This window comes from Marmota monax, unplaced genomic scaffold (genome assembly GCF_021218885.2).
Source record: "Marmota monax isolate L192 unplaced genomic scaffold, Marmota_monax_Labrador192_F-V1.1 WCK01_AAM20220418_F8-fsc00037, whole genome shotgun sequence".
In the NCBI taxonomy this organism is placed as follows: Eukaryota; Metazoa; Chordata; class Mammalia; order Rodentia; family Sciuridae; genus Marmota; species Marmota monax.
This window is the reverse complement of record NW_026693245.1, coordinates 8001674-8024467: the sequence shown is the minus strand read 5'-3', so window position 1 is coordinate 8024467 and position 22794 is coordinate 8001674. Positions and strand designations below refer to the sequence as shown.

General features: G+C 41.8%; 1 protein-coding gene across 1 annotated transcript in view; it reads right to left on the bottom strand.

The window, feature by feature from the left end:
* Snx18 (sorting nexin 18) overlaps positions 1-18239 on the bottom strand; it is a 28890-nt gene extending 10651 nt beyond the window's left edge. The window contains exon 1 of the mRNA XM_046456355.1: positions 16485-18239. Coding sequence (XP_046312311.1) covers positions 16485-18105 — 1621 coding nt within the window. The 5' untranslated portion in view covers positions 18106-18239. The remainder of the gene's footprint in view (positions 1-16484) is intronic.
* Positions 18240-22794: the final 4555 nt, after the last annotated feature.

Here is a 22794-nt window from a genome sequence, read left to right as displayed (position 1 = left end):
AGGCCAGCCACAGCTGATGCATAGGTGAGACCGGCAAAGCCGGTGCCAGATTGATTTATTTCAGCTAAAAGGGCCTCAGGAAAAAATTTGGGTATAATTCAATCTAACAAACTGGAAGCAGAGTCACCTGTCCAAAGTCCCACTGCCAATTCCTGGCAAAGAAGCCAGGATTCCTACCCGCCTGCCAGCCCTGCCCTTCCCACTGTCCATTCCTTGCAGGGTGTCACTTTTAAGAGATCATCTGTCCAACCTGTGATCACAGACTGAGAGGAAGTGTGAATGAGACTTGAGATGGAGATTAACCCTGCTACTTGCTGCAAAAGGCCTTTCCTTTTCACATTTTGAGAGTGAAAAGGAAAACAAATGTTTTTATCTTGCTATAGGACCTGTTACTAACAAAACTTCCCAGACTTTGATGCAGACTCTGTTCATGCAAAATTCCTAACAGGGTTCATTTTCATACTTATCACAATTGCCCAGGCTCAAAGAAAGGCACTTTGTCCCACTTCTTTATCACCAAATCCAGCTACATAGAAATCTATAGTCCTAAATACACTTCCACTCATCTCCTACCTCTTTTTTTTTTTTTTTTTTTTTTTTTTTATATCTTAGCAGTGTAAACCACCTTGCATAGTTTTAAAATATGTTCAGGGTCAAAGAGCAAAGCAAGAAATAACTGTATTAATACAATATGTACTGAATTTTAGGTTATATTACTCATGTTTTCAATGAATGTAGAACAAAATAATCATGTGACAATGTTCATTACCTTAAAAGTCGCAAACTAAAACCAACAGCAATCCTCATTTTAGAAATTAATTATGATCAAGGAACCCAGCATCATTTGCAAAAGCATTACAATATTTGCACAGCATGCCATTACATTATTTTCATAAGTAAAAGCTAATGTTTAAGAAGCACTGCAATGTTGCTGTCTTTTTTCTAAAATGAGAGTAGGATAGCTCTGGTGTCATCTAGCCCCTTCGCATATATTAAAAACCCACTGCAAGTTTAACTAAACAAACAAGCACACTAGCAAATGCCTCTGCATTTCACTGAACTGTACTGTTCCATGTTCCTCTCCTTCTGGTTTGCAGAAAGGAACGACTTTCCTGGAAACTTCTGACCTAGCAAAATGGGGGGGAAAATCCCCATACCCTGTTCTGTCTCAGGAATTTTAACCAAGGCAAGCCCCACTCTCCCTTGAAGAAGTTGCCTGGTCCCTTGCATTTTCCCCCTCTTTGTGCCCTGCAAGCTTCTCTGCTCCATGAACTCAACACCATGGTCCCCTTGTGCACCTCAACTTTGTGTTCCTTTTCTCACCCAAATTTCTTCTCAGTATGTTTTGTCCCTCCTAAAACCACTTAAACAAAAGGCCCAGTCACTAAGCAACAGGGATCCAAAGGCTGTTGCTTTTTTCCCCCTTAAAAAGAAAGAAAGAAAGCACCTTCTTTAATTTTTAAATCTTGAATGTACCGAAAACATTAAGTAGATTTTCAGTCTTCCTATGACCTTCCCCCAGGAAACTGAAGCCATGGTGTGAAGGACAGAACAAGAGATAGGCTGAAGGACATGGGGACAGCAGAGTGGAAGACTGGACTCAGCCTGTTTTTCTTCATTCCTGTGAACATGTAAAATGTTGAAGAAAATGCTATTTGGTCAATGTGACCTATTTTATTTTTAGGGCTCCTCACTGGTATCCACACTGACCTGAGGTCCCTGCTAACTTAACTTTTTCCTGTCCTCTTTCCTTCCTTCCTCTCTTTTGGTTCCACTCATTTGTTGATTACCTTTTTCTCTCTCTATTCCAGTATTTATTTTGTGATAATCTTTTGAGTAAAACATCTCAAAAAGAAGTGGGGGGGGCCGTGTGGAATGCCCACCAAACACACAGAGATGGGTGGCGATGTGCCAGGTAGTAGTCACAGATGAGCACCTGCTCTGTACAAACCTGACAGTCCTGCACTCTCATTTTCTATTCTTCAATCCCAAAAGGAATGTACTCATCACCCCTATTTTCAGGGGTACAGAGTAAAATTAGGGAAACTAAATAATGTTACTAATGGTGGCTGGCTGCATGTGACCCTGATCTGCTCAGGCAGTTCCCGTGAATCTGGCCTGCTGGGGCTACCTCATCCATGGTGATCTTAAACCCCACAAGGGAGCCTCAACACACAGAGCATGCCAAATCCCCTTGGAAGCCTACATCTCAGGTGACCCACAAACCACCTCTAGGCCCCTGAAATTCAATTCCTGAATAAAATCATACCAAGTATGGACCATGCTAATAAGCCCTGAAGGATGCAAATATTAATGCTGAGTTCCAGCCAGTGAAAGCAATTCACAATAGCCTCAAAAAGGCTGGGCCTGGGGCTCAGGGATAGAGCACTAATGTCAAGAACTATCAAAATTCAAAGATAAATTAATTTAAACTTCACCTTCAACTTACAAATGTAATAAACAACAAATAACTTTAGAGCCATTTTATTTACTTTTTTTTTTTTTTTTGGCAGTGTTAGGGATCAAACTCAGGGCCTTGTGTATGCTAGGTAAGTACTTTACCACTGAGCTACACCCCTAGACCCAAGAGCCATTTTAAAATGGAGGGAAGAAGGTATATATATGTAGGTCAAGGAGTATTAAATTTTAGAAAAATTAACCTGGTTGCTTATTAATAAAAAATTTTAATCATTTAAAGAATTCAGGTCTTTAAACTTGGTTTGATGCTTATCTAAGTAGTCTATGCTATATAAAAGCCTTGCTACCAGCAGCTCTGGAGGCTGAAACAGGAAGATTACAAGTTCAAAGCCAACCTCAGCAACTTAGTGAGGCCCTAAGCAACTGAGAAAGACCCTGTCTCCAAATAAAAAATAAAAAATAAAAATGGCTGGGGATGTGGTTCAGTGGTTAGGAGCCCTTGGATTTAATTCCTAGTACAAAAAACAAACAAACAAACAGAAAAAACAGCAGGGACAGTTGGGGCTGGGGGCTCAGTAGTAGCACACTTGCCTGGCACGTGTGAGGCACTGAGTTCTATTTTCAGCACCACATATAAATAAATAAAATAAAGGTCTATCAACAACTAAACAAGTATTTAAAAAAACAGAGGGGAGGAAGACTTGCTAGATCCTAAATAAGTAGTTCTTTGAGCTTCATTTATCACCTAATGTCTAACTAAGGGCAGAGTGGCATTTAGTATGAATGAAAACATTAGCTTGAGTGTAAATGTCTTAAAACATGTTACTCACTGTGCATGTATATTCACACAGTTCATCTTTTTTCAAAAATGAAGAATGAAATCACATGATTAGATCTCTTATAGCTTTTTTTTTGGTAAAATAAGCTGTTCATTGCTGGAAATTGTTATTTTATATATATAAAAAGATTACTGTGTTTCAACTTACAATAAATATTAAATAAGTAGCTGGGGGTGTAGGTCACTGATAAAGCTTGTGCCCTGTATGCAGAAGGTCCTAGGTTTACTCCTCTCCTCGGCACCGTCCTCAAATTAAAGAGTACTTGGATAAAATGGTGAAAATGTTGATTTGCTTATGAAGATCACGTATGAAGATTTTAAAATCTGAGAATAGGAACAGTTTCTTTTCTTAAATAATACACATGGAATTTTACTAAAGCAGCATTAGATATGCATTCAAGCTGCTAGTACTTTGGGTTTAGTAGATCCTTCACATTCAACAATGTAGTTGTATCAAAAAGAAGAATAAACTTTGGAAACTACTTTTAATTAGAGGTAAAACCTTTTTTCTTTTGTTCTAGGAAGATAAAGGGAAGCCCAGACTAAAATAAAATTAAATAGAAACTGCTAAATAGAGAAGCTCCTCCACGTTGGGCCAGGAAGTGTGTGAAGTGGCACCAGCTCTTGACAAAGGCCACCAGGGGAGTCTTGACCCAAGGTCCAGAGCAAGGGCCTTTCAGGAGCCTGAGTCTTATGATGGCTTCTGAGACCTCTATGGTTACCACCGTAGTTAGAATATTTCCAGTGAATATATTAATTCTTAGGAGGGCTTTTCTTAAATAATGTCTACTTCATAACTGAAATGCTAATCCTTGCAGCAGACCATAAGCAATGGTGGTAACAGCTGGTGGGCATCTCAAGCACTCTCATCTTCCTTAGTGCTGCCTGCTGTGCACCAATGGCTGGCACCTCACATCGCCTGATGATCACTGAGATTTGGGGATAACTCCTGAACCAGTTGTTTTAGACTCAAGACCCCTCACCCATGGTTTTCCTGCTTCCCTGGGCTGGCAGGGTCTTTCAATTTCCTATTGAATGAGATCATAAAAATAACTAACTTAAGACAAAACAAAGTACCTAGAAATATATCAAGTTTTAAAATACACTCAAAATACAAGTCTTAAAACAAGAAAACTTGGAGATGACCCATGCTGGTCATCTATCAGTATGTAGTTAAAATGTCATGCTGTAACCACAGCACATGTAGTTAGTTACACATAAATACAAGGCACAGGACCCAGGCTCCTGGAAGGCCCTGGTTCAGGGATTCTGGGTGCCACAGGATAGATCTTGTCAAGAGCTGATGCCACTTCACACTCTTCCTGGTCCATGTGGAGGGGCTTCTCTACTTAGCAGATTCTGTTCATATTTTAGCCTAGGCCTCTATCTTCCTAGAACAAAGAAACTAAGGTTTTTACCTTCCAATAAAAGGCCTGGGAAAATAGGATTTCCTAAGATTCCCTTCAACTGCATTCCTTGTCTTTCCTTCTAATTCTTCTGCTCTTTTTGCCCTGCCTATTTCTATTGCCAGCTTCACTATTTTGTATCACTCAAAGGTAACCCTAGACTCCTCCAAACAGCCAGCACCTCACCAAGTCCTGTCATGCTACCTAGCAGGGGTCTCAAGTTCACCAGCTTCCTTCTGAAGCTACCCTGACTTGCACTACTCTACAGCTTCCTCTCTATTCACATTCAGTAGGAAGAACTTCCAAAAGGCCTGTCTCAGAGAGTCAGGCCACACAGCCACAATGCCTAATTTAAACCCATGAGGTTTAAATTTCCGTGGCTCACCTCCTTCTGCAGAGTAAGAAAAATGAGAGTATTTACCTCAAAGGCTCCCATGAAGTTTAAATGGATATAATGAATATAAAACATGAAGCTCCATGAAAAATCCTCAAAATATGTTAGCTATTTTAAATAAGATATCACTCTTTACTTTAAAATCTTTAATGGTTGCTGACTGCCTGCAGATCAAAACTCAAAATTTTCTAGTAAGTATTCTGGTTATGCAGTGTACAGAATTCAAGGCAAAAAATGAACTCCAGTCCTGACACTCCTTATCAGCCATGTGAACCTAGAAATTTAACTTCCCTCAGCCTCACAGTTTTCAGTGTCACCAAATGGGGATAATACGCCTTTGGGGAAGTTAGTTACTGTACTGGGTTTGAATGCATTTCCCAAAATTCACATCCCCCCAGAAACTGTGACTGAAACTTTATTTGGAAACAGACTTTGCATATGTAATTAGTTGAGGTGAGGTCATACAAGATCTAAGATGGGCCCTAAATCCAATCTAACTGGTGTCCCTGAAAAAGGAGAAGGGAGAGTCAGATTGACATCAGAATGCCATGTGACCATGGAGAGAGATGGAGGCAGAAAAGAAACTCTAAGCATGGCCAGTAACAATCAGAAGCTCAAAGAGGTAAGGAAGGGGTGTCCCCTAGAGTCTCCAGAGGGAACATGGGCCTGCCAACACCTTCTTCTCAGACTGCCAGTCTCTAGAACTGTAAAAAGAATAAATTTCTGTTGTTTTAAATTTGTGTTAACTCGTTATAGCAGCTAGGAAATTAATGCAATATTAGCAATAGCTAATAAATAATGCTTAAAAACGTTAGGCACCAATACTATAAAAGATATCTGTTCCACATTACGAGGAAGCTGAGAGAAGATGAGTCGGTGAGTGAAGGGGGCAGGAACACAAACCCTATGGTTCTGGTGTGTGCTCACAACCATTCTGGTATCACATCCTCTCCTCCATGGAATTAAAACAACAAATACATCGTGCCTAGAATACTGACAGTCACAGAATAAGTTCTCAATAAACAGTGGCTAAATAGTAATTTCACTTACCTGCCTGTCCTCATGTCAAACAACCATTTTCTTTAAGGGCCAAATAGTAATTATTTAAGGCTTTGCAAGTCAATAGGCAAAATTGAGGCTATTATGCAGATACTTACATAATTATTAAAAACAAAATTATTTAAAAATATAAAAATCATCCTTAGCTCAAGTGCCATCCACAAACATGTGCCTTGGTAAATGTGGCCAGTGGGCTACAGTTTGTAGACCTCTGCTCCAAACCATCTCCAGTCATCTTTCAATTGGTGGCTCCACAGTCTTCCTCTACACGTCATCTTATTCTCCTCCCTGTACCCTTCCTCCATTCCCGCAGGCAAGTAAACCCTCTAACTTCTTCTCCTCCCACCTCTACCATACTGTCTTCATTTAGGATTTCATCAAATCTTGCCTGAATTATTGCAGAGGTTCCCATTTCATTTCACTCAAAGCCACCTTTGACACTTGCTATCAGGACCTATCCACAAGAAATATAAAACTAGCCACATCAATACCTCGCGGTTCTTCCAGGATGGTTCCTCCATCACTTCCAACAACAGTTATAAAGTCAGAAGCACATCAAAAGTACGTGAGGCACTTTTTGAAGACCATCATTGCCCAGACAGCAAGACATTGACATTCAGATTCAAAAGATCCAGGGTGGGCCCAATTTATACTTGTAACCACTCACCAGTTGATTCTGAGGCAACCAGGATTGAGCCTGACTTATGTACACGTGGTTCCCTGGATCTGAAATGCCCTTCCCCTATTCTGCCTGCCTGATGAACTTCCATTTATTTTCAAAATTTTCTTATACTGGTAAAATTGTCCCTAAATCGACCTATCCACTTCCCATAGTTGATTACATCCACCTCTGTGCTATTTCACATCATGGCACATGTCTACAACTGTGTCACACTCTATGGCAACACCTAGTCTTCCTTGTTGGGCTAGTACTGGGTGGGAATCAGCATATCAACTAGTATGTGCTTACCAAACCTATCCTAAAACATGTTCAAACCAGGTGTGTACTTCTCATCTATATTCCACCCAAAGTCAAATTTGACCATCTTCCAAAGGGGAAACCAAACGCTACCCACCTGAGCCTCAAACATAACTAATAACCACTCTCCATCCTCTGGACCTCTATATACTCTTTTATTCTCAACACTAAGTTAAATCTACCTTTTATCTCAATTCTCTATATTCATATCCTACTTCAGAGAATCCTACTTCTAGGAGGGCCCTTACCTCGTTACACCTAAGCACACTGTTCCATGTACCCAATTAAACCCATAAAGTGAATGCAGTCTCTCTGGATCTTGTGCTCTGAACTAAGCAAAAGGGATCTCAGTAAAAGTATTATAAATGAAGCTTTAACCAAAGAGGAAAGTGTGTATGTGTATGCTGTATATGCAAATTTAAACATCAAGAAGTCAATATAAAGAGATACCACAAAATATAATATTGATTCTCTGGCACATAAAATAAGGCATTTTCAAATTTCTTCTCTCTCCAATGAATTTCAGAAAGTTACTTCATAGAAACTTAAGCCTAAGACTTTTAAATCATTCATATAATAACTAATAACTGCATCATATCCTACATCTTTATTTCTGATACACTTTTAAACCGTTTTCTATCAACATAAAAATGGAAAAAACAAAAACATCCTGTAAAACAAAGACAAACAAGTTGCTGAGTGCCTACTTCATTAATTCAATAAGCTTTCACTAAGTACTCGCTCTGCATGTATAAATCAGTGCAGCTGCATAATACAGGATCATAAAATCATGACTTCCACACTCTAACCAGTAACCAAGCACTGAACAGAGTTCCAATGGGGACACTCCAGATGCTCCAATGAAGAGGACTAGGATCAGGATTTGATTATTTGTGCTTGTGCTGGGTGGGAGACACATGGATCGGAATGCAAAAACCCGATCCCCGATCTAATAGTCTTAAACGCAAGTCCTGGTTGCCCATGCCACCACTGTTCCCACACTTATTATTGTTGGTTAGGCCAATAACTGTGGAGTCATCCTTGATGAATCCTCCTCTAGCCTACATGCCACATGTAGTCACTCAGGAGAACCTTTTGATATGACCTTTAAATTCCACTCCGGGTGGGACACCTCTCATCACTTCATCTCCACCCTGGTCCATGCCAACATCAGCTTTTGTTTGGATTATTAAAGAGTCTCTACTGGTTCCCAGCTCCTATTTGCTTCTAATCCCTACCCATTCTACTCTCAACACAACTAATGAGGGTAATCTGTTGAAATGTCCAGCTGCATATCACCCCTTGGCTCAAAACCCTGCAATGGCTTCTCTTTGACTTGAATTTTTATTCCAAGTCCTGTCAATGACCTACAAAGCCTTACAAATTTGACCTTCTGTGATCTCCTCTCCTACTAGCATCCCCTTAAATTCAACCCAGTGACCATCTTACTGTTCTTCAACCTGTCCCTACCACACCCACCCTGAGTGGGCGGGGGGGGGGGGGGGGAGACTTTTTAGTGGTTGCACCCTCTGCTGAAAAACTTTCCACCAAGATACCTGCTTGGGTAAATTCCTCCCTCCTTTGAGTCTCTGCTTAAATCTCACTTTCTCAATGAGATTTACTTTGACCATTCTTTTAAATACTTCTCATCCTGCCCTCCAACACCTCTTTCCCCACTCCACTTTTATCCCCTGCCCTCAACACATACCATATTCCAACATACATTATAATTTATTTATTGTGTTTATTTTTCATTGTGTGCCCCCACCCCACTAGGGTGGCAATCTTGTCTCAGCCACTGCTACAGCCCCAGCATCTTTAATAGTGCCCGGACTATGATGGATATTTAAATATTTATTCAGTAAAATATTTTATCTTTTAGAGGGTCCTATGAATAAATCTAATGATTTTAGCTTCTCTCCCTAATCACTATCTTTCTATTCACTGAGTAATACATAAAAATTTCTTTAGCAGAAGAGGGAAGTCAGAGATTTAAAAAAAAAAAAATTCTAAGAAATGGGATAGAGTCAGGCACAGTGGCAAATGCCTATAATCTCAGCTATTCAGGAAGCTAAGGCAGAAGGATCTCAAGTTTGAAATCCTCCTGGGCAACCCTGTTCCAAAATGTAAAAAATAAAAATGTAGAGCACCCCTGGGTTCAAACTCAGTACTGCAAAAACCAAACCAAACCAAGAAAAAGGATAAAAATGCATATTGGCTAAATCTTATTTACCCTAAAGTTTAATTGAGCTACAGATGTAAAATCAACTTCAATTATTTTTATTTTTGGAGAGGGGACAGCATTTAGAACTCAAAATAAAGTTCACTTTGCAGGAGGGAATCACCATAATAATCTCTCTCTTTGGTGACCCCACTAATTACATTCTCATTAGTGTCAGAGAGAAGTTTCTCCAGCTATCCACCATTCACCATAGCTTCAAAATGCTGGGAGATCTCACCAGCGACTTTGAGGTCAGACATCAATCTTTCACACTGGAAACACCTGGTGGGGTAAGCCTAAGATGCCTGTTGTGATACCTGTTTGCTGGATCTGAACTAAATGTGCATAAATATTCTTTCACATCTGAACTAAATGTGCATAAATATTCTTTCACATCAGTTGGTAAAGGATTTTTTTGGCGGCGGGCGGGGGGGAACCTCAGATTGAACTCAGGAGCACTGGACCACTGAGCCACATCCCTAGTCCTATTTTTTGGTATTTTATTTAGAAACAGGGTTTCACTGAGTTGCTTAGCACCTCACCATTGCTAAGGCTAGCTTTGAATTCGTGATCCTCCCGCCTCAGCCTCCTGAGCTGCTGAGATTACAGGCATGCGCTACCATGCCCAGCAAGATTTTCATGTCTTACAGTCACATACTGGGACAAAACACTGTGGAAACCAGCCTGAAACAATTTCTAAAATGTTTACTGCATACTTAAGAGTTATTTTATTTTCAATGTGGAAATGATGTTCCCCCATTTTTTAAGCAACCAACAAAATGGTATCGAGGAAATCGTGAACCTCACTTGCAAATGTGGGAAATAAAGCTCAGAAATGTAGAAATGATTTGTTCCAGAGCAAAGTGAGTTTGGAAGGGGAGAAGGACTGCAAAGAGACAATTTACATAAACTCTAATATGAACAACATTTGGCCACTCCAAATAACATCTGCATTTATCCCTCTGTTACAATTAAACTTCTGATGCGCAATACAGGACAATCTGATTAAAATATAACATCTCATTGCTACATCAATGACACCTTGGGTTTTTACACTTTTGCCTGCAATTCTGGTAGTAATATGTAGGGTGCTGGGAGGGATAAGATTACTGGGATTTTTTAAAAACAATTTTAGCATTATTTAGCACCATTTTACATTTTCAAAATGAAACATTTAATGAGTACTACTACAAACTGTAACATTCCATCCTCATAATGACTTGGTGAGGAAGTGCTCCCACTGGGCGACGAGGGAAATGAAGCTTACAGAGGCTAGAAAAACTTGTTCAAAGCTCCCCGTGGCCTGCATCCACCTGACCACAATGCTCCACACAGGTCCAAACACAGCCCTGCTCCTCCAGCACTGAGACTCTGCACACATGACTTTTTGGCTTGGCTAATTCAGTTCCCTTGTTAGACACAAGCCATCCAGTCTCCACTGTCTGTCCTGGGGTCTCTTCAGAGACTGCCTCCCTCCTCTAAACTCGTGGCTTCTTGGCAACCTGGCATACCACATCACCTTGGTTGGTTGACCAGCCTCTATTACCAGTCTACAAACTCTCTGAGGATCAGTACTAACCATCCCTACCTCCTAATAATTAGAATCAAGTCTGTGCTGTCTTTAAATGTGGGATGACAGATGGTACAGGTCTGTCTTCTGCCTATGATCTCATCAAACCGAGCTAAACATTAGTATACCATTTTATTGGTGATAATCATTTAATGATATTAAGTAGCTGCATAAATAGATGGCACATTAAACTTAATTTTACTATTAAGCTTTGAGTTAAAAATATGTAGCGATAACAAATCAATTTTTATTTAGCCCAAAGAAAACACTTAAGGTAAATGCCATGTTTTTAAGTGAAGCACAAAATTTCTTAGTTGTCTGGATTCTACCATTGCCATCATGTTTCAAAATCCAAAGAGAACCAGGAAAAAAAAAAAAAAAAAAAGACAATTCTGAATAAAGAGGAAAGTCTCCAATGGAGCCCACAGGCACCAAAAGTTCCTGGGAGGACTGGGAATGGGACTGCAGGTCCCTTGTCTCCTTTCAGTTCTGCTTTGATGGGTGTAACACAGATGGGACTTCCAAGTGTGATTTGGAAGAGGACTGCATAGCTCAAAAAGTGGTCTAGAAATCACTGGCAGGTTGAAAGGAGCAGCACCCGCCTAGCCTCTGACCAAGATGGCATGGCCCCCCCTGGCCAGTCACATTTATACTTTAACCAAGGAACTGAGTCATCTATTTCCAAAGCCCCAAAGATTGCCTGAGTTCCACTAAGAAAATACAAATGGGCCAAAGGTTAAGGCAAGAAGTGAAGACTCTCTAGAAAATAATGGGTGGAGACTGGGGAGGGGACAAATGGGTTTGATAAAGATGACCTGAAACAAAAGGGATGACTGGCCTCAGTTTCTAGCCCAGAGGTTTCAAAATAAGGATGAGTCTGCAAATAAGGATGAGTTTGCTAACAGCTGAATTCTTAGCCCTTCCCCCCACCCCACTACCCTCTTTCAGGGCTATTTTTAGCAACAGGAGAATGGGGAGCACTGCAAAGCCTCAGTGCAGCCCAGTCTTACCTTGCGTGCCTTTCAGGGACTCAGGCTATCTTTAATTAATGTCTGAGGGACTGGAGACCAACCCTCCTGGGGGTAAAAGGAAGCACAATGGTGAAATTCTAGAAGGCAGGACTGATAGCTACTGGTATACCATTCCTGAGGGCCTGGAGCTATTTTTTGTTGAAAAAGGGGCTCCATCTGGAACATTTTGAGAGCAAAGAAGTAGATTCTGCATATTTAAGTATACAGAAAACAGCACTGTCTGTTTGTCTACACTGCCTCCCTGTTTCACAGAGCTCAAACTAGGTTTTACCAACAAATAAATTTAACATGATTTTATACTTTGTCTTTGGAATAAAGAAATTTTACTCTAAGTGACTCCCTCTAGCCATCTAGTCCATATTTTAAAACACACATAAAAACATTTCTTATAATTTAACTTTCATAATCTTTTCCCTTTTGCAATATCCCCCAAGATATAAAACTTCCAAACCACGACAACTTTTTGCCATCCAGATTTATCTTTATTAAACTTCAGAGCCTAATCATTTCTTTGGAAACAAAGCTGAATCTATTATGAAATGCATGATAATGACATGTATTTTATGAACTACCCCAAACTCACCAGCATCAGCATTATAAGGCACACTGCAGACAGTGACAATAAAGAGAGGGAGAAGATAGAATGCTATCATTTCAAGAAAATAAAATCAAAACCACGGGGTTTACAGGTTAGTAACAGATCTGTGCACACTGGTGACTGAGGAATCCATGAACTGCGTATGTACAAAGAAAGTAAGGGACTAGGGTTAGGTCGAACAAAATTCAAGTAAGATCCAAACAAATTCTGAATTCACATCCAATGTACTGCAGACTACAGCAAACTACCTTCTTTCTTCACTCCATTAATTGAAATAGGACCATTAAAAAAACCATTCAGAATTCTTTTTTAGCTGAAGGAACCGAATATGGCTTTCTTCACTTTGCTGAAAAGTACTGCACTAAAATCCTGATGAGTTGAAGCAATGGTTTCAGTTTTGAGTGAAGTCAGGAAAAAGCCAGCCCACCACATTTAGAAGTATTTGAGTTTCCCGTCCTCATTCTGTAGCTGTGTCTTCACCAGGATGGTCCTGGACACTAAACCGAAGACCAGTGTGTGTTCTGAGTAAGCCAAGAAGGCCAGCTGCAAGCAGATGGACATGCTCACACCACTGAACACTGCTCACAGGAGGAGTGTCTGGGAAACTGGCACAAGGGATCCAGCAGAACCTGCTTCCCCTCCCAGTTTTTATTAATTACAGGAAAGAAGAAGATGCCATGAGATGACCCAACAAAAAGAAACTATCAGGAAGACACATTAAAAGAAAATCAATTTGCTGAAGAAACTCAGGACAGGGATGCAAGTAAATGTCAGACCCACAGAGGTGACCACTCCAGACAGTAAAATAAATGAACGGATTGATGCCAACCTGGAGTAGATCGTCACCTGCACAGGGCTGCCAGCCAAGTGGAACAGTGCTGTCCAACAGAACTTGAAGCAACAATGAACACGTTCCCTTTATCCAATGCACTCATCACTAGCTATTTAAGCAGTTGATACCTGGCCAGAGTGAGAAAGTAACTGAATTTTTCATCCCATTTAGTTTTAACTTAACACATGTGGCTTCTGGGTGCAGCATTGACTAGCACGAATCTAGAATACTTTAAAAGCTGACTGACCAGAGCATCCTCCTACATACGCAAGAGGCTCAGAGGAACCTAATGTCGCTTACCTTTCAAACCCCAACAATTAAGGGGAAAAAAAATAATCAGTTCTCCCTTAACTGCTTTAGTAATTACAAAGCACTTTAGAATCATGTTCTAGCTCACTGAAGTATAGACCTCCTTATTATGATTAGAATGTAAAATGTCCAAGCAATGAAAAACTGCTCTTCTATTACTTTAAATTGCTGGCAGCTGGAAGTCATTAAATGATGAGAAATAGGGAGGCAAAACAATTATTTTGAAACATATTTGAATTTTTAAATTTCTCTTAAAATGAAATATAAACTTTGTACCAAATACAACAAAATACTGGTTAAACTGCTTAAAGATTTTTGTCATTGCTGTTCTCAAAAGTCACAATTAAGACCTTTGATGTGATTGTGTTTTGAGACCTTAGCGGGGGGGCGGGGGGGGGGAAATCAACCAGTAAACAAACTCCCTAAGTGCTCAGACTGAAAAAGAGTCATTCCAATGGCAGTTCCAATAGCAATTGCATAGTTAAGGGGTGGGGAGAGGAGTCCAGCTGCTCTTCCAGCCACAAGTCCCAAACATGCTTAAAAAGCTCTTCCCTGGCTTGTTATCTGCATCTCATTTGTACTCCTAAAAATCACCAACCCTAGCATCTTTAATAAACACTGGTTGTAAGCTTCTAGCTTTATGTATTGCACTCTATAGCTTTAAATGGCAGAACATTCTAAAGACATGTCATCTAGGGACACAAGCTCCCTGTGCATTACACACCAAGGCAACAGCAGAAACAAACTATACTGAATATCAACTGGTATTCTTCTGGAAGTTCCTAAAGATTATGTTTAGTGACCTTGAACCTACTTAAATCACATAAAATGACACCAATTTTGATGAAGGAAGTTTTTCAAATCCCAAGCAACAGGAGAAAATTCTGATTGTAGCATTATGAATATATCCACAATGAAACCCATTCTTCTGTATAATTAAAATGCATAAAATATAAGCTTGGTAGTTTAATAGGCTAAGTGGACTACTATTATAAATTTAAAACAGACAAACACCATATGTTTTCTAATACATTATTTTGACAACAGGACACTTGAAAAAGGCTGACTTTGAAGTCTGAATGACAGTAAAATGAGTAAATGAACTGATGCCAATCTGGGGTAGGCAGTTATCTGCATGGGGCCGCAGATGTCTGTACTTGATTCTACCCACTTTTCAACTATTTACTAACAATTTGCATAAACTCACATAAATGTGTAAATAAGCAGGCAGCATGAATCCAGAATGATGCAGGTAATGGAATTTAAATGTTAAGGTGCCACATTAAAGAGTTAAAAAGTCCGTTCACTAGCACCAGCCAAAAAGGATTTATAATAACTGATGCAAAAAGAGAATGCAGAATACTTCAACAGCAACATTATAACTCAAAAAGCTAATTTTATCTTAGACTGCCATTTAAAAATTTCCAAGAAAGTTACTATTCCCTACTAAAATTAGTACTGCAGATGTTCAGGGTACTGCATCTTGACAGCAGCAACAGCAGTTTCAAGACCAACTCTAGAACCTTTGTACTTCCTCCTCCCCCCATGTTAAGAGTCAGAAGTCTGCCTAGTCACACTTGGAAGAGGAAGGAGCGATCCAGAGAGGAAGGAAGTGGACAGGAGTCTTCGTCTCCAAATGTATAAAGGCCTGACATGTCAAGGATTTAGATTTATCAAGTGTGGTTCCAGGGTACAGAAAGACAATCAAAAAGAAACATTAACTTCAGTTCAAAATACCCAAGAACATTTCAAGGATCAGTTGTTCATAAATGGACTGGCCCACCTGGAAAAGTAGTAAGCATCTCATCACTGAAGGCCAGACCTGGTTACCCAAGGAGGTTTCCACCAGCCAGAGATACAAGAGTAGATGATTCTTCCCACCCTTCTCCTGCACAGGGCTTTCACAGTAGGGATGGCCTCCCTAACTCCAACACTTATCCATTCTCTCTGTCAATCTAGATACTAGATCAGAATGCAAATTAGTATCAAACGTTAGGATAGGCAATACAACTACAATTTACCAAAAAAAAAAAAAAAAGTAATGGAAATCCCAGTGTTATAACAAAAGTTGGGAATGCTAGGAACACTGTCAACTACTACTAAAACATACTGACAGTGAGATAGCCAACTCAGTGGGATACCATAAGCAATTCTCCCAGATACAGTATTCATATTCTATGAATTCTATGTAGCTTCCCTAAGCCATTTTCCTAAACATTCTTAATATCAGCAAGTTAACAGATTCCAAACTCAAAAAGACCAAGTTGGTTTCCTGAAATTACAGTGAGCCTCTTACCTTATTTTAAAAGGTTGCAAGCAAGAAGCCTATGCAAAAAAAGTTTTTATACAGCCCCAATTCAAGAGAAAAGATCCTAAGTCCCCTAACAACACACAGATTGAGATGTGGAGAGTGAAAGCAGGACTTACTTTCATCTGCAGACATCCAATTCTGCCCCATTATTTCCTCCTATACTAAGTTGATACTGTAGTGTTCAAATGGATGCATAACATGGTTTGGGTCCCCTGCTAATTCTACCCTAGTCACAAGATTACAGATCTGAGCAGCTCATTACACAACTATTCAAATTCTAAATGATAGCATTGTCATAAAAAGTACTTTCAGCAGCTTCTCTACAAAGTACTTACTCCCTGACTGGAAGGTACATGTCCCACAATATACCAAATGCTCTAGAAAAAGGTCTAGGGATCCATATCCCTGCCTGACTCCCAGACCTACAGAATAAATGTCTGAAACCTACAGCTGTCAAAGAATAGCTTTCAGCCTGAAGGATATATTCCATACCACTTGTTCTATCCGCCAGGCTTTACCTTTCTGAACGTGGATGATATCCGGGAAGTTGGCCAGGTGCCCTTGATACAGCGCTAGCAGGTCCATTACTGGGTCCAGGTCCTGCCTGGGCTGCTCGGCAAAGAGTTCGCCGATGGCGTCATAGGCATCTCCGGTGAAGGCAATGGCCTGATTCAGGCCTGCTGAGAAAGCCTGCTGGTCCAGCTCAAAGGCCTGGCTGAGCCCACGGAAAGATTGGCCCACCTTCTGATACTCCTTCTTGAAGCCCGTCACCTGCTTGCGCGCGAACTCATTGGCAGTGTGGTTGAGCTGCAGCGTGCTGTCATCCATCTTCTTGGTGAAGCACTTGAAGCCATCTATCTTGCTCTCCACCTCCTGCAGGTCAAGAGCTGCTGCGGGCGGTGTGCTCAGGGTCAAAAAGAAGTTGGCACCCACCATCTCGTCCTTCTCGGCCTTCCTCTTGCCCTGTTTCCAGGCCTTCTCATCTGTGCTAATGGGGCAGGTCAGGAAGTGCTGGAAGACATCACACTGTGCCAGCACTGGGTGGCTGGCCATGTGGTTCATCCACCAGATCAGGCCTTTCCTGCGCTTGGAGATGAAGTCCTCTTCGAAGCGGCCAGTGGCCTGCTTCTCGGGCAGGTGGGGCACAGAGATGACAGGGAACTTCTCAGCCAGGCGCGCATACAACCAGTCGAAGTGCTTGTAGCGCCTGTGCACCGGGACCTGTGTGTGCGTGGGGACCAGCTTGTAGGAGATGTAGCTCTTCATACCCTTGAACTTGGTCTGCTTGGTGGGGTCGTCGATGGTGCACTGGAAGGGGTAGGGGTTCTCCTGCCACTCGGGGCCGTAGGGCCCTAGCACCACGCATAGCTTGTCCCCATCCTTCACGAAGCCCGAAGCCTCGCCCAACACGAAGGCCTCCCCACCTGACTTGACAAAAGTGGAGAAGCGGTTGAGGTTGCGGCTCACCGTGGCCGAGCTCTTGGCCCCCGAAGGGTGGTGCTGCGGAGGAGCTGATCCACCGCGGGAGCCCAGCGACAAGTCAGAGCGGGTGGACAAGCGGTAGCGGCTAGCAGCGCCGCCGCCCGCGGACGACGAGCCGTCGAGGTCCGGGTAGGTGCCGCTGCCCAGCACGCCAGGCTCGTCGGCCACCGTGGAGCTGTCGTCCCACTCGTCGTCCCAGTCATCGTCGCTGCCCTGGCTGGCCTGATAGCCGCCGTAGAGTTGCTGAGGCGACGGCTGCAGTACACCCCCGGCATACGGAAAGCCCGCGCCGGGCGGCTGGAAGGTGCTTGGCGGCGGCGCCTGCTGCGGCTGCAACAGCGGCTGGAAGGCGTCGGGCGGCGGCTTGAAGGAGGCGGGCGGCGCGGCCGGCAGAGGCTCGAAGCCGCCGGGCGGCACATTAGCATAGCGAGCAGGGGCGCCCGGACCGCCGTCGCCAGCCGGGCCGGGCTCGGGGGCTCGGATCACCTGCACGTACGAGGCCGGGAAGAGACCGCGGTCGCCGCGGCTGTTGACTCCCTCGAGCCAGCCCTCAATGTCCTGCTCGCTGCATAGGCTCAGCACCTCGTGCTCCCGCAGCGATATCTCTCCCGGGTTCTCCGACCTGAAGTCGTACAGCGCCCGGGCGCGCAGCGCCATGGTCCTGGCGCCTTGGCGGGAGGTCCCGATACCGGGGCCCCGTGCCCGGGTCCCGCCCAAGGTGCTCGCGGTGCTACCCGCACCCTGGTACACGGACTAGAGCCCTGAAGGCAGAGCGCAGCCCGCCTCCCTGGCCCGCCTCCCTGGCCCGCCGGTAGCGCCCTCCGCGCAGCTCCGCTTGCAGCCCCGACTGCCGCGCAGGGCCGCCGCCGGCCGGGGGCGGGGCCCGCGGCCTCCCACGTCCCCAGCTGCGCTAATCCACAGCCGAGAGCCACGTGCCAGGCGAGAGCAAGCGATGGCCGAACTGTCGCGCTTGCCGCCCGACCAGACCTCGTGGCGCCGCTGCCCCCTTGTGGCTGCAGCTGCGGCGTGAGGCCGGGGAATGAGAGCACAGTGGGTGGAGGAGGTGCTTTCTATTCAGAAGTAAATATTTAAGGACTTTTTAGGGTTAAAAACCATGATTTTTTTTAAGTTAAAAGTTTAAAAATTCTTCCTAGAAGTAAGTTAGTATTTGTATGCCTGATAAACTTTCACACTCTGAAGGTTCAGTGAAGGTTCCTAGATGAGTTAACCTTTGCATGTAAGGAAGGATTTTGCAAGGAAGGTTAGTGATTGCACGACAGGATGCCTATGTCAAGGAGTTATTCACTGATGGAGCTTCTCTTCCCTCTCGTATTCTCTGAAGCTTTTTGGTGTGGAGAGGAGGAGATTGACAGAGCAAAGTAAGAGCTAGGGAAGGTGTTATGTTTGACAAAAAGCAGAAGCAAAGAGTGTTGTAGGGAGAAAGGAGCTAGAGAGTTGCCAGTAAAATAAGTTGTGCTCAGAAGGCTAAGATTTTGCATGTGACCCCTCTCCTCCCTGAGACAGATGGGTGCAATTCTAGACTTCAGAACCAGGCTGCTGAGTTCCAGTCAGTGTTCCTATACAAACTAGCTCTATGACGTCGAGCAAGTCACTTATATTGTATCTACCCCCTAGGCTTGTGGTGGGGGTTCATACCAATGAAACATTAATATGTGGCATACACTATACATGGTAAGCACAGTTTCAGTGTTTGCTGCTGCTATTATTGTTATGGAAAGCCAAATTCCTGGCCTCTTTCATAAAGAGAATAAAGGCCCCATAATTGCAATTGTAGGGTGTACACACTAAGAAAAGTCTCAGTGTTCACACCTCTTCTCCTGGTCTGAGGTCAGTGACTATCCCTCTCCAGATCATCTCTATGTTTCACTAAACTTATGTTATTTTAAAGATAATTTGATTATAAATCACTTCCTGAAATATTAATCAACTCCAGTCTCCTACAGTTGCCTTGTTTTGTATCTTCTTTTCCTTCAGTGTATAATTTGCCCAAAGCTTTTTCTTCACATAATGTCCTCTTATTAAGTCTAGCCTAATTATTCCTTTGAAGGCAACTTTAATTGGGGTTCAGCATTCATATGTCATTAATTTCAGCCTGTTCTCTGTCCCTTTTCCGGCAAACAAGCCAGAGGAGTGTACCATTTTTGTAAGGGCTGTGTTACTCTAAGAATCCTGAAAAAAATCACAAACATAGTTTAACAGAACTACTCCCAAAGGGAATGCCATAATGCAAAACCTTAATTCAGTTCAGCAAATCAATTCTAAATTACAACATTTTTTAGCTGAAAACTCTGGTATGACTATTCTCACAGTGAGTACCAGGGACCAAGGAATTTCTTTCTTTTTTCCATATTTTTAATTGGTGCACTATGGTTGTTCATAATAATGGGATTCGTTGTTACGTATTCAAACATGTCCAAGATATAACAGTACAACTTGGCCAATATCATTCCCAAGTATTTCTCCTTTTTTTCCTTTTCCCTCCTCCTGGTCTTTTCCTCTACTGATCTGGGATCATTGAATTTTAATGACAATACTTTATGTGGCCAGAAATATGAAGTTAACATTAAATATCTCCAATACAGATTATTTTATTAACTTATGAGAAGCTAACCTGGAATATTTAAGATAAACATACTTAATTTCACTATTCATTTGGTGGTTACTCTTTAGATTCTAGAGTTAATTACAGTAACTTCAGACTTATTTCAAGTGTGACAAATCCAGTTCAAGGTGATGGTTTTTACAGAAGGCAGAGCTGCTGTGGAAGCAATAGTTGAGGAATTATTGAGCATCTGAGGTCTGAGGTTGGTTGCAGCACAGGTGCATACGCATTTTCAGGTGCTCAGCTTGTGAAAGTCAAGTTCAAGGATTTTATGCTTGCCAGGTACCTAGCTTCCAAAAAGATGGAGTCAGGCTATCCTGGTGTTTGCCCTTATGCACTGAGTGGCAGGAAACAGCCTACCCCTAAAGGGTCTTGAACATGTAGAAAATGTGCTCTAGTATTAACAACTTGTAACTATTCACTCAGGGAAGTAGACTCAGTAATGCATTTCTAAAAGATTTCTCAAGAAAAATGAGAATATTGTTCATAATTTAGTTCACACGGTCATTAAAGCTATCAATAATTTCCATTTAATTATGCCTTTATAAAAATCTTGAGGTGACTCTAAATGGCCCCAAACAACAGGATTTTCTCATTTTTCCCCTTTGCTGGAGACACTGAGGTCTGCCAGTTGGTTGGCTGTTTCTTCCACTGAGAGAAGCCATAATAGTTCCTTTGCTATTCCTGAAACAATAAAGCACATTTCTGCTTCAGGTGTTGCCTTTGCTGTTTTCTCTGCCTGGAAATTTATTCCCCCAGAGATCCACCATGCTCTACTTTCTCTTCATTCAGAATTGACCTGGCTCCTCCAAACCTCCTTTCTCCTCCTCCCTTGGAGAACCAAGAAGTAAAATGGAAGGAGCTTGGGTCCCTGAGTCATGGACCCCAATCACACTTTGTGGAAGAAAAATTCTACATTGGGCTAAGCCCCTGAAATTGCAGGGTCTATTTGCTGAGACAGCTGGCATTAATTATCCTGACTAGTACAGTTTCCCTCCCTCCCATCCCATCCATCAGCCAGTTTTATTTTTCTTTTCAGTACTTACTGCCTAATCTTATGTACACATTAGTTATCTGCTAGAATATAAACCTCTTCCAGGCAGCAGGTTTGTTCTGGGCACTAAGGATCTAGCAATGAACAAAGTATGTGTTCAATTGAATGAATGAGAAAATGTCTATTATTTCCTAGATGATGTTAGCTCCTAGAAGTACTTCGAACTGTCTAGGTCTATAGGCCTGGGTCCCTCTGCTGCCACTTTTCTTTAACAACCTTAAAACTAACTCAATTACTCAGAACACAACTGTGAACTTTCTGAGATTGTTGGAAATTTTATCACTGCCAAGTGAGACATTGTTTTTAAAATAACACTAAATGGTACTTGAAAACCATTCCTTTGTGTGGAGCATTTCTCAAATGTACACATACGATTTTATAAGCACTTCCCTCTTTATTGTTATTCCTTGCTGTGTTCACAGCAGCTCCTCCACACACAGAGCAGACATTGTCACCTCCTTTATCACACATCAGGGCACCCAACCACGGAGAAGACTGTCTGCTGAGGTCACATTGCTGTCATGTGACCTAATAACTATTCAGCTGTCCTGATAACTTCCATCCACTGAATCACTGGTCTGCACTCTGCTGGTTCCTCAAAATTACTATTATTATTCAAGAGCACTGGCCACTTACCAGAGGCCTGGATTCAGAAATAGTGTTGCCTTCGAAAGGAAGGGTGCTATGTCCCTTTGTAAAATGAATGAAATTTTCCAAACCTTAGACTGCAAAATGGGAATAAAAACCTACTTCATAACATCGTATCAGGATTTAATGAAATAATTAGGTCATACAATGTTTTACAATGCTCAGGTGGAAAAGTAGTTTTCATATAATTAAAAGCAGTACAGTTCTTAAAATCAGTTTCCCAAATTATGTGCTTCATTCTTGAGATAAATTCTTAAGGTGTTGATTTGGATGAATTCTCATATTTATAGTCTATAATGTTAGCTTCCTCTGCAATGCTGTTTATAGTTATAAATGTACAATTACCTAAAAAGATATCTACTGCTATTGAAGAAATCCCTCATTTTTCCTTACTGCACATTTTTCATACACAGCTCATTTCTGCTCCAAAATCAAATAAAGAACATGATTCAACATTCATCTGACAGTTCCCTTTATAAATTATCCTCTTTCTTCAAACATGTGTTTCATTTAATTAACTCAGCTATTGACTGATGAGTGTGTTCTTGTAGCTACATTGCCCTGTTTGTAACTGCCCTATTTTGAATTGTGGTCTGTTTTCTTCCACTTTTCAATATGTTCACATTTTTATAGTTTATCAAGCAATATTCCTCTATGTATAGAACCAAAGTCACAAACTATCAAACCAAGACCTGAATCTGGCCTATCATTTGGTTGGATGGGCATGTAAAATACAGAGGTTCCCTGAATACAACAGTTTAACTTATGACTTTTCAATGGCACAAAACCAAAATGCATGCAGTAGAAACCATACCATGAATTTTGAATGTTGATCTTTTCTTATTTGTGGCATGATGCTCTGGAACAGCAGCAGGGAAGCAAAGCTGTGAGTCAGTCACGTGATCACAAGGGGATTCAAGCAGTACTTTATTCTGCAGTGCACTCTGTGACTAAATTATGGTGTTCTGTAGTTAAGGTATATTAAATTAGTTTTCAACTTACAATATTTTCAGTTTGTGAT